This window comes from Drosophila montana, unplaced genomic scaffold (assembly GCF_035044405.1).
Source record: "Drosophila montana isolate Dmon_TW-CO22-7 unplaced genomic scaffold, ASM3504440v1 contig_2496_1, whole genome shotgun sequence".
Lineage (NCBI taxonomy): Eukaryota > Metazoa > Arthropoda > Insecta > Diptera > Drosophilidae > Drosophila > Drosophila montana.
Window position 1 is genome coordinate 775,346 of NW_026997364.1, and position 16,049 is coordinate 791,394.

General features: G+C 37.8%; 1 protein-coding gene across 1 annotated transcript; it reads right to left on the reverse strand.

Annotated features, from left to right (window-relative positions):
* Positions 1-210: 210 nt before the first annotated feature.
* Positions 211-14,987, reverse strand: ogre (optic ganglion reduced). The gene is made up of 6 exons (XM_064682792.1): positions 14,451-14,987; positions 6,129-6,595; positions 3,771-3,878; positions 2,229-2,384; positions 1,809-2,161; positions 211-1,360 (listed from the first exon to the last, which is right to left on the reverse strand). The coding sequence occupies exons 2-6, from the start codon at positions 6,375-6,377 to the stop codon at positions 1,138-1,140; spliced, it is 1,089 nt and encodes a 362-aa protein (XP_064538862.1). The 5' UTR covers positions 6,378-6,595; positions 14,451-14,987; the 3' UTR covers positions 211-1,137.
* Positions 14,988-16,049: the final 1,062 nt, after the last annotated feature.

Below are 16,049 nucleotides of genomic sequence, written 5' to 3' on the forward strand. Positions count from 1 at the left end.
ATTAATACTTTAGTAGTTAAAAATTTTAGTTGTTAAACATTTGCCCCGACATATTTCAGCGCTTAACAGCTTTTAGGAATCAAACCCTGAGTTTTTGAAGGTATTTTGAAATTCTTATGCGAAACAGATTTGAAACATAATTTAAATAGACTCTTGTTTTAACTGAATCTTTGTAGTAGGGTTATCTGAATATTTAAAAAAACAACTTGATTTTCGCCAGTTATATAGAGTTTATTTCATACGTATTATGCATATATTTCACTTTTATAAAAAAACTTGCAATTTTCGCCTAAAACTACACAATAAACTTAACATTTAGTTATCTCTTCTGCGTTCGATTTGAAACAGCTTCAAATGTAAATGTGCCAGCAATACGCTTCATAGTTTATGATTTATAAGGATTTATGATCATGTGATCTATTATGAAAGACTCAAAAGCAATATTTATATATTTATTATAATATTTCTGGTATTATGTTCTGAAGCGTTGCTATTGTTGTTGTTGTTTGTTGTTGTTGTTGTTGTTGTTGGTTTTTGCTTGGCAGTTGCAAGTTGCTCTTAATTTCATAAGAATCAAATATATATATAATTATATATGCCTATATATATATATATATATTGTTGTATATATATATTTTTTAGAATTTCTTGGGCCGTAACTCGTTTTTCTTTCTGTTTTTCTTTAGATCTACATAAATACATGCTAAATATTAAATTAAATTTAATAGTATGAAAAAAAATAAAAAAATATTTTTGCTTCGTTTTGTCAAAGAAAATCAATAAAAAAAAATATCAAAAAAAAAAACTGAAAAAACTGAAAAAATATTTCTTCAAAAATATTTCAACAATTTTCTTCTCTGTTTTTAAGCTGCCTTGCGATTTGAAATGATTCGAGTTGTGATCATTGATTAAGAGTTTTGGGCGGGGGGTATCGGGAAGGTAAGCGGTAGTAGAGCTATTGCTAAAGATTGTCATTTTCTTTTTGCATTCGGTGTGTGGTTTTCAACTAATTGTCATGATTTGTGCTAAATAATAATAATAATAATTATGAATATAATCCAGAGCAGTTGTATCTCTCTCTCTCTCTCTCTCTCTCTCGCTCGTTGTCTCTTTCTTGTGCTTAGCCCTTTTTGACAATCACTTGGTGCGATCGTGCTTCGCGGGCTCCACCTGTTTGGCAAACTCGCCCATCACATCCTTGTAAATGACCGGATCCAGATTGCGGCCAAGCATATAGATGAGCCACCAGTCACCGATGTCCAGTTTGCGGGACAGCGAACGACAGATTTCCATGGGTATCATGCGATTGCGCGCATTCAGCAGACGCGGCCGGAACTTGGGCATGAAGATGATGCAGGCGCTGCAAGTAATTAATTATTATTATTAGAAAATTCGCAATCGATCAATGGGTCAGGTTTTTTTTATTTCGAGTTCCTGCTAAAGCTAGTTTTCATTTATCCATCTTCAAATGAGCCTGAGGCTTGTGTTCAACATACAAGGCAGTTTGAGAACTTGTTAACTACTTAACTGGAAGCTAGAATGTTGAGTGTTGCCACTTGGCAAGGCAAGATCATCGATAACAGTACAATGCGGACTGTTGGACAGCTGCAAGCGCTTAACAGTACGCTGTTAAGTTAACATTTGCAGCACTTCTGTAAACTTAACGACACAGTGTTGCCAGACGATTACAATAAGCTTACGTTAAGCAGTTAACATGAAAACGTAAAACAACTCAATCGGCTGTCAAATAACATGAGCGCTAACAGCAGGAGCTAGCAGGCACGTGCCCTAAAATATGCCTTATTTACCGGAATATCATCAGTCCAACGAGCAGTACGAGCAATATCCAGTACCAGAACCAAATGAACACATAGGTTTTCTCGTTCACAATGTTGAGCGGCAGAATGCAGAGAGAGTCGTGCGTCTGCAATGAACCGCCGGCTCCGTATTTGTGGAAAATGCATTTGGTGACACGGGGAAATACATAAACCATCGGATCCATGCGCTGCTCCTGCGGCACATCCGACAGCCCCATAATGTTCGTGCCGTACGATATGAACTCGCCGTCAAAGAAACGATTCATCAGATACATCTGCACCACGATATTGATAAAGCAGAGCACCTCGCAGGCCCAATAGCGTATGGCATACAGTTTATGGCGCTGTAAATGCAATTGGGGAATCAGTTTGGATTCAGATAATGTTCGGGCTCTTAAGATGCCAACTCACCTTCACATGCTTGATGAGATAGTCGAGCAGGGCATCGCGTTTGGCCTCCTTCTCCTCGCGCGTGCAGATCGTGATGTTCAATCCCATGACAATCATGCGCATCAGCCCGCCCTCGAATTTGTTCCACAGAAACTTGGGCGTATAGCAGGCCATGGCCTATAAATAATACAATTAAAATAATTCAATTAGCAAATATATTAGAGGGGAACATTTTTATATACATATACGGGGAAGGGAATTCGTGATCATGTAAAGTCAGTTAAACGTTTAAGAATGCTGCACTAAAAGGAATTGCAAAAAGAGGCAGTAAATAGCGCTCTAAGCGCTAGCAGAGTTGCAAATAGTTCGGGTAGATTTTACTGTAGAAGCGTACTGAGCGAGTAAAAAATGGATATCAGTCGAAGTCAAGAGCTTTTAAGTGCTTACAAAAGCTGCTGAAGCCCGTTTTATGCAAAAAACAAAAAAAAAAAATTTTCAAAAAGTAGGTAAAGGCAGTTGTTTTCAATTTTAGGCAGATTTTACTGTACAAGCAGAAGTAGCATGACTCTAAGAATGTTTCAAATGGGAATCAGTCGAAGTCAAGAGCTTTCAATTGCTTAAAAAAGCTGCTGAAGCTTGTGCTGAAAGCTTTCACAAAGTAGCTAGCTAGGCACTTGTTGTCCGTTTTAGTCAGATTTTACTGTAGAAGCTAGCTCTACTTAGTTGGCAAATTGTTAATGACCAAAAGGCAAAGCTGAGTGAAGAGCTCATCAGCTGCGCGTGTCAGCTGTCAACAGCTGCGATTTAATCAAACAAAAAAAAGAAACAAGCACAAAAAAACATAAACTTCACTTGAAATTTGACTTTTGGATTTGGAATTTGTGAGAGATTTGTAGCTTTTTTTCAAGCCGTTGAACGGCTCAGATGCGTTTTATTGTTGCTTATTTTTTTTTTTTTAGCATTTAGCAAGTCATTAATCTATATGAATACACTATCTGGCATTTCACAAGTGATTGTTGTTGTTGTTGTTGTCTTTAGTGTTTTAGTGTTTAGCAACTGTCGCTGTTTGTGTGCTTGTTGCGCAACAGGCGCGCAATCATGCTTGATTGAGCGCGCTTGGCAATACAATGACCCCTCCCCTGAAAGCAGCCGATAGCTACGCAGCCCCAACCCCCTCAACCCCCGCACACACACACACACAAACATTGACACACACACGCACACCTATACACACAAACACACACGCTTTACATCCCTTTTGCAGCGACAACACGCACGCATTCAATTAAGCTTCATTGAAGTACAGCTTGCTGTGCGTATATATGTGTGCAAGTGTGTGTGTGCGTGTGTGTGTGTGCGTGTGAGTGTGTGTTATATGCGTTGGCATCTGCGCCGCAATTGAGAGCACGAGAACGAAAAGAGTCGTAAGCAAATCGTGAGATCTCCAACATTATTAACATTAAGTTTGGCGGCGCGGGGGAAAAGAGATGCACAAGTGGCAAAGGGGGTGGGAAGTAGGTAGTATAAAAAGAAATAGAAGAAGAAAAAGTGCTGTTAGCTTACCTGAAAGAAGAGCACAAAGCACACCCATTGATAGTAGGTGTAGTACTTTCTGGCATCCTTGTCATTGAAATCATTGGCAACGCCAGGATGTGCCACCTCGCGACCGACCTGCGAATAAATATGAAATGGAATTTTTCAGAAGGGTTTAGCAGAGAGTATGTGGTATTTACTTTAGAGGAATCCAATAAAAATATACATATATGTTTTATATTTAATATAATTTTTTGTATTAGATTATGATTAGAATCCGATTATTTTAAGATTATTATTAAATTATTATTATAATATTATTAGATTATTATTGGAATACAAAACAAAAGTTGTTGTTGATAAACAAAAATTTATCGAGATTTCTTATATTACAATAAAACGCGCCGGTTCGAAACCCAAAATTCCTAACCTCAACTACTGGAATTGCCTAAAAAAAATGAAACGAACCCTAGAAGTAATTACCAAAAAAAAGGAGCTTGATTTGCTCATCTTCTTACAATGATGAAATGGAAATTAGTTTCTTCAAGGATAAGAAATATATTATATAACGCTGATCACAAATATATGTTAATATATATTTTATATTCATTCTAAGTTAAGAACCATTGAGTATAGAAAATCCTAACTCCAATCCAAGCTTTACAAAAAGGACAAACCTTAAACTACGCTTAGTCAAGCAGATCCTGCAAAAATACAACTTTAAGAAATCCTTATGATCCCCTATTATTTGATATGATATAATTCTATATATGATTCCCTCACTCAAAGAAAACAAAGAGAATAACTTTTTTCTTAAGAAATATTCTATTTGTTACAAATTATATTTACAAACAAATTGCACGCTTCTTTTAAAGTTAGTATTATATTTGTTAGCTATTCCGATCTCTCATATATATTTCCCATTAAGATAAACTCAATTAGAATTTAGATATGCCTAATGGCTTCTTTTAGGTTCTATTTTCTCCTGCCTTTCACTCTGGCAAATCGCTTGATAAACTTAATGTACCCTACATAGGGATATTGACAGCCTGTCGGACTGCGCTGAAGGTTCCACGAAATCAGAAACGCTGCGTCGGGCACTTCCTGCCCCTGTTGAAATATGAGATAACTATACGCAAAAGCCTGTCGCGTCTGCGCTCCCGCGGGGTATTCAATTTTTTGTGTCGTTGTTAATCGGTTTCATTTTTTTTTCTTTTTTGGCCCCCCGCTTTTTATTTTGTGTATTTTTTTGGTTGGTTTTTGGGTCACACGGAGCGCAATTTAAATCGGGCCGCCGACAACGCCCAGTTTATAATTGCTTTATAGCCGCAGCATAAATATGCACATATTTATGCGAGTCTCCATATAGGGGCCTACAGCATGTATTACATATCATACAAATGAGACAACGCTGGACGTGATCGGCGTACACAAGCGTATGGGCAAGACGAGCAGCGCTCCAAGCTTGGAAAGCTTTGGAATTGTTCGCCAACGAAGCAGAAGAGGCCAAACAAATGCTGGGAGACTGTGCCTTGAGCGTGCTATAAATGAGTTTGCGCGACTTAAATGGCGAATTTACTGTTTTTTTTTTTTTGAGTTTGGAGACTTGTGGAGACTTTTGTAGACTTTGTAAAACGAGTCTTAAATGGTTGTTACCATCTTCCCTACCTTCTTTTATACTAAATGTAGCGCGAAATATACAAAATCTGATTTTGGAGACCAGTGTAGACTTTTTAAAGTTGCCGAATAACTTAGTTTTAAGTTTTATACTGCTTTTTATGATGCATAATGACACGAATTTTACGAAAACGGCTAAAAACGAGCTTGCGCAACTTTTAAAGGTAAATTTACTGTATTTTTAATATTTGGAGACTTGTGTAGATAGAAAAATATTGCTTAGTTATTAATATGTCTGATTTTTATGTAGCTTTGTACTTTTTCTGTATATATCAGTACCAAATATAGACACATTTGTGTTTGGAGACTTGTGTAGACTTTGAAAAGTTGCATCTAAAGCGATTTTTTAAATAGTTATTGCACTCTACCATATATAGACACAGTACCTGCTCTCCACTCTTCTATACAAATACACATCATTTGAGTTGGAGAGTTGTGTAGACTTTTTAAGTTATTTTACTTTAAATAGAAATACTTAAGTCCACAAAATGCTTTGTGGAGAATAATTTCGATATTTACATGTCGGATTTGGCATGTAGACTTGGCATTGACTTTGTAGAGTTTCTAAGATACGCAATTCACTTAGTACATGGAGTTTTAAGCCTTGTAGAGTTTACAAATCTGCTTGTAAACAAAGCAAAAGCAAAAGTTTAAAAAAAAAACTATGAATTTGCTTAATTTATAGATTTGTGTAGAGTTGTGTAGACTTACCTGTCGGTTGAACGCATCTGGCATAGTGAACGTGCTGTGTATCCAGCAGAATGTGTTGACCACATGCGGCGGAATGCCATTCACAATGCAGCTGATTGGCTGGCCCACGTACTGTGTGGCCGTGATGATCAGGCTGCAGGTGAGCAGCAGTACCGTTGTAAAGGAGTTGTGCAGACGGAAGACCGCGTTATCCGTCTGTATGTCCTGCCACTTGAGGTAGCTCTTCAGGCTACCCAAAAGCTTATACATCTTGGCACAATTGAATCAGTTTCTGGTCAAAGAGCTCAAGAGTTCGGCTGAGGTGAGTATTTCAAAAAAGAAAATTGCTGCTAACTGCAGGGCAGTGTTGCAAAATGTCAGTTGAGTTTCCGTGCAATTTACGGCTCGTGTTCTATCGACTTTCGATTATTGTTGTACTTCTTGTTGTTGTTAATCAGACAGCGCAAACGATGCATATCAATATCGAACTGCAAAGAAATGCAAAAAATGGTAAAATATATTTTATAATTAGTCTGGCAACGTTTGCAAAATGTAGAGTTGAGAAGGCTTTTGTCTTTGGAGAAGAAGAAAGAAAGTGTTGCAAAATAAACTTGACTTGGAATCTAAGTATCTGGAAAGTAGACAATGAGAATGCGTACTAGAAGATACTGTTATTTTAATACTATTTGAATCCCAAGTCAAGTCTGTTTATAAAGCAGTGCCGATAGTTGTAGTTAACTATAAAGGCCTTTCCAACACTCGTCTGCTTTTTAATACAATCATTTCATATCATATCATAATTCATTCCATATCATGTTATAATTCTATATCAATCAAATATTCTATATAATCAAATTTAATTTCTTTTTATACCCTGAACCCATTGAAAATGGCTGAAAAGTGTATATTGGTTATGAGCTAGTGTATGTAACAGGCAGAAGGAAGCAGCCAAGCTTGGGACGTCGCAGCTTATCATTCTGATCAAGAGCATATGATATAATAAATGATAAATATTGTATATAAAGAATTACTCCAGATGATTATCGCCCAAGATAAATCTTAAAAATTCCGATTTTTATGCCCAGATACTTGAGTAGATATTTTGGGAGCTGCAAAACGTCCCCCAAAAATAACAGCCCAAATGTCAGCGTGTTCCAGAATTCCTGCGATGCCAAGAGCCCGCAACAAGGTCGTGGAAAGCACACAATGCTGGCAACTGGAATGTTTAGATAACCTGTGTGTAACTGTATCTAAGGTATCTGCGAGTATCTGTGTGTGCGAGTATCTGGGGGATCGGTACATTTGCTTGATTGGAAAACGTGTCGAGGGTCTGATTGAAGTCGGCCGAAAAATGTAAATTTATTGTTCTGTCGAACGTTGTTTGCCTCACGCTATCTGAAGACAAACACGCGACTCGAGGCGAAGTACCCTTTGCTTTTCTACAAACGTGGGTGGGGAGGGGCTGTGGCCTGACGGGTGTGTGGCAGTGTGTGTGCGTGTGTGTGCGTGTGTGTGTGTGATTGAGCAAGAACATAAATCAACTAATAGAATCTGCAGACAGCTTCAATTTCAATTAAAAGCAAATGCGCTGCACTGAGAGAAATTGATGCGACATCATTTAAATATCCAATTGGCATTTGAGCCACTTGCCACCAAACCCTATGAAGCCCCCCCACCCCTTCCTCTCTCTCTCTCTCTCTCTCTCTACCCGCTCCGAGTTGAATGCACTCGTGATGGCAACGATCTTTACACGCTTGACCCGAGCGCCACTTAAGCGCCCATTCACGTACCAATCAGTTGTTTAGCTTATACGTTTTATACCCTGTACGCAGGTTGAAAGATGGCATATTGGTTATGGTCAGTTCTTCGTCGGTCTATCTGTCTGTCTGTCGCTCGAGATCTTGATCTTACGCCATCATAAGGGAAGTTTCCACAAATTTGTTGCGCTTTACCAAAAATCTAGCCAAATAACATTTTGGCCACGCCCCTTAGCCCCAAATTAAGGTAGGCTCTGCTTCACTTACACTCGACTGCCAGCTTCTTGCTTATTTCTACTGTCATCGATCGGGCATAGCTGTTGCGCTTGACTGCATTCAAATATGATTTTAGTTTATGCAAAAATGTTATATATGTTTAAAGTTTAACACTTTTGAGTTAACAGACTTGAAAGGTGCTGTTATTGGCAGCTCTGTTAAATATGATAAGCATAAATGTTAATAACAGCATGTCATTTATTTGCCTAGAACTGTAAACTTAACCTAACTGCTTGAAGACGCTGTTGATCGCAACTCTGCTGAAATTTCATTAGCAAAAGTGATAACAGTACATATTTGCATTAACTGGGATGAGCTGTTAAAACTAACATAATTGCCAAAAGGTGCTGTTATTGCTGTTATACAAAAATGTTAATAACAGCATCCCGTTTGATTATAGCTGTTAAGCTTACATTATATATGCTGTCTTGGGTAATTTTTCCTACCTAAATTTACCAGTTTGTTAAATTATCTATCGTCATATCATGTCACAGTTAAACTACTTTAACATGCAGTCAAACTCAATGTCACTTCATCTTATGCTCAGTCGTTCTACCTGTTAACTACTTGACTGGTGGTTAGATTATAAGTCAAATATGCTGAGCTTGATGTTAAATGGGAATTTTGTATTGATTCAACCTTTCTTCAGAGAGTTTTCAGGTAGACAATTGTATACAGTTTTAACATTCAGTTAAAAAGAGTGGAAATAAATTCAAAAGCTTGTCAATTCATGCCTCTGAGGTAATGTCGGATAAATAATTATTTAATTGCACTTGAGCTTTAAAGAAAGAGACTTTTCAACAGCAAGTACTCTTTAATGCCTGCCTTAATATCAAGCCGCGACCCGCTCAACTGAATTTGGAGTAATATTTCACTGCTTTAGATTCTTTCAATTTCAATTTAGATCATTTTGTATAAACTAATTCAATTAGCAAACTTAACAATGTTATACAAAAACGTTTAATCAATGGTGTCAATTTGAATCAGAGCAACGTTTAAGAATGTCACACAAAGCAGAATTGGAAAATAACAAGCGCTCTCTCTTGCGAGAGCAAATGCAGGTGAGAACAATTTAAACAATTTTATTTAGTGAAAAGCTCTCCTTTAAATTACATAGTTAACACACGGAATGTGTTTTCTTATATCCATAAATCTTTATTTGAGTATGAATTTAATTTAATGTAGGAATTCAATTGTAAAGAGAAAACGATTTACGGACTAATTGATTTAATACTAATTGATACAGACCTAATCTTTGATTAAATAACTAACTGGCGTCACGTAACGCTCAATAATAAAGTTGTTATGAAGAAAATGAAGAATATATAATATATAATTAAAGATGCTTTATTTTAGACTAGTAGAAATTACCCGGCGTCGCTCGGCTCAAACGTTTTTAGTTTGCGTTAATCACACCACAATCAGATATGAATGTACGAAGACCCAATAGCTGCCCCTCCAAGCATATATTGATCTATATAATCTTAAACTCTCCTATATTGTGTGTCTTTCTTCTAAAATATCTTCCAATTATAAGTGGAATAAAATATTTTTTCTTCACGTGGCTTCGAATCCAATCCGAAATTTTGCGCTCACTCTAGTTATACTTTATCTAAAGTTAGTTAGTTTATATATGTATCTAAAGTTTACGAGATATGATCGCGGGGCACAGGTAGTTTTATTATAGACAACTAACTCTGCCGACATCCCGCTGCGTCAGCCGCTACTCAACGCACACACCACGTGCCCCCCCCCCCTTCACCCCACCCCCCTCCCCCGCGCTCCCCTTCAGTTGCCCCCTGCCAGCGTTTGATCCAATGTTTTCCTGTTTATTCCACACGCTTCGCTGGCCACGACAAGGCAACTGCAACTGCAACTGCAGCCGCAACAATTAACCGCAACAACAGCAACAGGCAGCCAAACAATGACCGCCACACTGCCCCCCCCCCTCCCCCCTATTTCCCCTACTCCCCCAACCACCCACACACAGCCGCCCGCCCCATTGCCCCACTCGTTGGGGCGTTTTTGTTGTTGTTGTTTGTTGTTTCTTCCACAGTTTTTTCATTGCCAAGGCCATGGACAATGGGCAAAAGTTATGTGCGAAAAATTTCAATTTCTATGCACATTTTTGAGCGGCTTTTCAAGTGGATTAGAGCGGTGGCCAGGGGGGGGGGGGGTTAAGGTTGGGAGGGGGAGCGGGAGCGGGATGGAGAGGGGACTTTGACTAACACAAATGCAGGTGTCACATTGCAAAGGTCGCCAATGCTAAGCGTACGTATTAAATGCATTTTACGTGCTTGGACAGAAAAAAATGTTTATTCGTTTTGATGCCCTGTAAATGCGTGTATAGGGTATGCACGACCTGGACAGGTGCTATGTAACAGTTGGGCAATTTCAGCCTATGAATCGTATAGGCGTATATCGAGCTGCAACAAGTGTTGTTTGGCTGCATAAATGATTAGAGTTTTTAGCTTACTATCCATCGATACATTGTATTTATACGACCTCATGGAACTCGGGAACTATAAGAGCTAGAGCACTGAAAATTGGTATGTGACTCACACAAGCCTTAAGCATTAAGCCTATATTAATGGTTGAGCTGTAACAACAATTGGTTGAAAGCTTCAGCTAACTATCCATCTAAACGATCCACCTACCTCATGGAACTCGGGAACTATAAGAGCTAGAGCGCTGAAAATTGGTATGCGACTCACAAAAACCCTTAAGCATTTAGCCTATAGCTATCCAGACTTTATAATCATGTACATATAGAAACTTAATATGTATGTACGCTCTTCTAGAAGTTTCCTATACAAAGAGCTAGCGTGATGAAATTTGTTGTATGCGTACTTGCGAGTGGCTTTAAAGACTAGAGACCATATTAAATCTAGAAAAGCGAAACAATAAATAAAACTTGCCCACATAATGTATCAGCTATGTGACCTCAAGGAACTCAGCGACTGCAAGAGCTAGCAGGTTGAAATTTGTTATGAAGTTCTGCCTGAACCTTAGATAGACAAAACTATATTGAGATGGAGAATTTCGGCTTTAACTTTGCCGAAGAAGACTTGTAATTAATTTTAATATATTGTAATGAAAATGTAAAGCAATATTTTGATTTAACAAGTTGTTTTCATGCCCCAACTAAGAAGCAAAGGTACTTCGTATAGTTAAGGCTAACTTTACAGGGCATTTGGTAGTCGTGCTCGCTGGAGTTTACCGATTTCTAACACGATTTGCATCGCTTTTGGTGACTTTGTTTGTTGCTGTGCAATTAGAATGTTGAGTGCCTTTTTACACGTTTAACCTTAACATGAATACAGTCAGAGTTAGACTCAGCGACGATCGGCTAAACAGACTCAGTTAGTTAGTCATTTTTGTTTCTTCTAATTGGCTTTGCTAGTGACGTCACAAGTTTTAAAAGCAAATTCATTTGCATTTAATTGCATTGTTTCGTTAGCTGGTTGCATTTTGTTCTCGTTTTGTTGGTAAGCAGCTGGCCAAGCGGAAGTGTTTCCTCCCCTCTCACTGGCTTTACTCATACACATCTCTCTCTCTATCTCTCTCTTTCACTCTGCATCCCTCGTTCTATCGCCCTCTCTCTCGTTTTGTTGGGCTCCCTTCTATGACTCTGCCGCTGGCAGCTGGCATCAACTTCAATTAGAAAAGTCGAGGGTAGCTCGAAACATATCTCATCAACATTTACTCTTGCAACATTATTTGACTTTATTTTTGTTTCTTCTTTGTTTTTTTATTTTTTTATTTTTATTCTTCTTAGACGAGCTTTTTCTAATCAGAGCTTTTTGATTGAATTTCATTTATATCTGCGCCTGGCCAAGCCTTCTTTTTATCTTGTGAAGCTTTGGAGGACCAGAACAGAACTAAATTTGTTCTTAAAGTCTAAGATTTCACGTATTCTATATAAGTTTTTGCTTAAAGTTTTAGTTTTATATAAAGCTTGAGCTTTAAGTTAAAGCTTTATTATTGGCCAAGCTTTAGTTAGACATGTTTAAAAGATTTTGGCTTTAAGCCCAAATTGGGCTGATTTTAAGTTCTCTTGACGCTTTATTATGCTCAAGCTTAGTTAAAGCTCTCTTAAAGCTGAGTTATTTTGTTATTGTTGCTTTGAGTTCTCTCAAAGCTTTGTTATACTCAAGCTTAGTTAAGCTTAACCTATCTGCATACGATTTTCTTTAAGTTCAATCAACTTTAAATTTGTAGGTAAGCTTTGGATCCTATCAAAGCTTTATTCTTAAGGTTAATCTTTAGTTACATCAATTTTAATTTGTTTTAAGTGAAGTTATTTTGATCATATTTAAGCTGTCCTATATGAACTTTTTTCTCATCTTAACTCAGATTTTTCTAGCTAAGCTTTTGGGCTACAGCAAAGCTTCGATTGAGCTTTATATTAATAAAACTAAGCTTTCGCGTTCTTTCGAAACCTTAAGTTATGCATAACTGAAGAACTTAAGATTTTTCTGTCTAATAAAACTGTGAATCTTTGTCTTCTACAGAAGCTAAGCCCTTAAAAATGGAAATTTCTTGAGTTTGAATTATTAGAATCAGTTCTTAAGATCTTCAACACACGTTAAATAATTGAAGTACCTGGACTTGAGCTCGGCTTAATTGCTTTCCCAAGTACTTGTAGAACCGCCCTCCCTCCCTCTCTCTCTCTCTCACACGTTTTATTGCGTTCTTGGTCCGTAAAAACCGCAAGTGGCGTGCAGAGAATCAGACAGTGAAAAAAAAAAAACTAGTAGGGAGCAGCTCAGAGACCGGGACAATTCGAACTCGAACCGTAGACCCAGACCCGAAACAATGCATTGCCTCTGTGCGGTTTCAATTGACCATTTCCGTTGCCGCGCGGAGGGAGTAAAGGGAGCAGGGGCAGGGGCAGTGGCAGAGGTGGAGGGGAAGGGGGAGGAGGGGTGTCAGACAAGTAGAAGCGGCAGAAATGAGAAACATCTTTGAGACAGAGCAACTACAGATGCTCAAAATGCCGCCCATTGTCACAGCGAAAGGGAGACCGAAAGAGGGAGGGGGAGAGCGAGAGCGAGAGAGGGAGGGAGAGAGAGGGAGAAGGCGAGGCAGCTGCTGGAGATCGGGTGCTTTGGGAGTTGGGGAAGCGCTTTGATCATGAGTTATTAAGAAGCAGCATTAAAAACTCCGAAGAGAATGAAAAACAAAAAACAAAAAACAGAAGATGTGGAAAAGTTGGAGGCTGAAAAAAGATGGAAGTTTCCCATAATGAAGGGGTTGACTAATTGGTTGGAAGATGCAAGATAAATGTATATAAAGATTAATGCATAAAGGGAAATAAATTGTCAAAGAACTCGATTCGTTAAAAACTTAATAAAATGTAAATAAATTAAATAAAAACACGCATATTACAAAAAAAAGACTGAAGGGGAATTTCACAAGAATTCGTTACATTTAAAACATAATAAAATTTAAATAAATATATAATCAATCTCTATTTTGTAAAAGAAATCGTTACGTTCAAAATATAACAAAATGTAAATAAATTTAATATAATCTGGCCTATTATAGTTTTAAAATAAGCTCAAGGGGAATATATTGTAAAAGAATTGATTTCGTGAAAAACAAAATAAAATTAAAAAAAAAACAACTCATATGCTTTTATATACATAAATTGAATAATTAAATATGGTCTAATAGCGTATTAATTCTTTACTTGTCTAAAAAATAAATTAAATCTAATGCCAAATATCATTATCTAATTTAATTTAATATTTCATTATTTTTTAACTATTTAATTTTTAAATATTTAAATATATATATTTTTTAAATATTAATGATAAAGATATATTATGGTAAAAAATATTTTAAATAATTATTTTAATCTAGCCTTATAACGTATTAGTTCTTGATTTGACTAAAATATTAGTACCTAATTTAATTTAACTCTTAAATACATTTTCTAAGTTTTATTTTAAAATATTGTTTATTAAAAGATATATTTTATTTAATATTAAGCATACTAAAACTAAAAAATATATTTAATCAAATGAAGCTCTGTAAAACTGAACAATGTTAAAAGCTTATCTTAGGTAATATCAATTTGATATTAACTCTGCACAGAATCCAATTGGCACTGTTAAGTGTTTTGCATAACAGCTTTGACAGCTAATTAGAACTGTTAATCTGTGCTTTGACTAGGGCTTATCAAGTTTAACCTCGGCGCGCTCTCGCACACTCACTCTCACACAGAGACACACAAAACACACACACACACACACACTCAGCCAATTACAGACTGTTAATGGGAAGAGGCAGAATTGTGACTTACGCGAATAACCGAAATCCCTTGCGTTGGTCTCTTTTACTGTTGTTTGTTGTTGTTGTTCGTGTCACAGCAGCAGCAGCTGAACTTTCATTGTGTGTGTTGTTGTTGTTGCTTCGTTGCGCTGCAAAATCAGCTGCCAGGTGTGCGAGTGTTGTTGTTGCTGCGCTTATAGAATTTGCATAAGCAGCATACACACACACACACTCACACTCACACACAGAGACAGCAGAACAGGTTCTCTTGAAAGGTTTTTGTAGCAAGGGCTGCTGCGCGCCGTTTTGTTTTTGTTTAAGTTGTTTTTAAATAATATTTTATTTGATTTTAAAAATTGTTTGCACGTTGTTTCTTGTCGTTGTTGTTGTTGCCGCTGCGTAAATCGCGCGCGTCGCCGTTGCAGTCGCTGCAGCCGAACACGCGCAACTGAAACCCAAAATCAAAGAAACCAAAAACAAGCGCGTTCTAACTGTGTTGCTCAATCGCCCAGCAATTAATATTGTGACCAACAAAATTATGCATGCGTATGACAAAATATGTTGTGAGCAAAAATCAAAAACCCACAGAACAAAAAAAAAAACAAAATAAAACAGTAATATAAAGAAACGGCAGCAGCGCAAACGTAAAAACAGAAGTTAAAAATGAAATTGTTTTGAGCTCGCTTATGGACTGTGCGCTCCGGAATGGCTTTCGTTGTGAGCAGGGACCAGCGCACGCTGCTGTCGCCGTCGACTGCCGCCGCTTGCTTTTCGTAGTTTCGTTTCGTTCCGTTTTCGTTGTTGCTGTTAAAAAATCTCACACGCGCGCGCCACGTTCGCTGTTGCGCTCAAAACTGAACTGCTCAACTGTTGTTTTGGACCGCAAATCAACTCAGCTTCAAGCCGCTCTCGCTCGCGCGCGCGCCCACTCTCTCTCGCTCGCTCTCTCTTGCTCACCGTCTATCCCTTATGCACACAGTGTGCGTGCGCGTCTTGGCCGTTTCGCATGTGTATGTGTGTGTGTGTGCTAATGTTATTGCGCCCGCTCTTTGAGTGCGTTATGCGCTCACGCATTCGCGCTCACGCTAACTTGCTGTCATATTCTTGTACTTGCTACTCTGCGTGTGTTTTGTTTAATTTAAACGAACTAAGCTTTGCTTTAAACCGTGCGCGCACTCAATAAACAAACTGGAGCAGCTATTGTGACTGAACGCACTCACACACGCACACAACTACACACTGGAGCGCTTCTTAAGCACAGCTCCAATGCGCTCTTGAGCCGCGTATTTCGTTTGAGCTGCGCTCTTTTACCTCAGCTTGGTTACAATTTTTTGTACTGCTTCTTCTTCTCCTTTTTTTTTTGATTACTTGACTTCTTTTTGTGCTTGACTGCGGTTTTGGACAGCGGGGATCTGCGGTTTACGGGCAGAGCTATGTACACACATACATACTGCATATATATGTATGTACATATATATGCATATATGTATGCATGTGTATATTTTTTGTACATTTTGTTAATGTTTCGAATTTCACGATGTTCTCTTGTTGTTGCGTTTGCCTTTTCCTCGCTTTCCTGTCTTCAATTTAAAGTCACGCCAATACGGTCACATTTTGAAAGGTAAGTTTT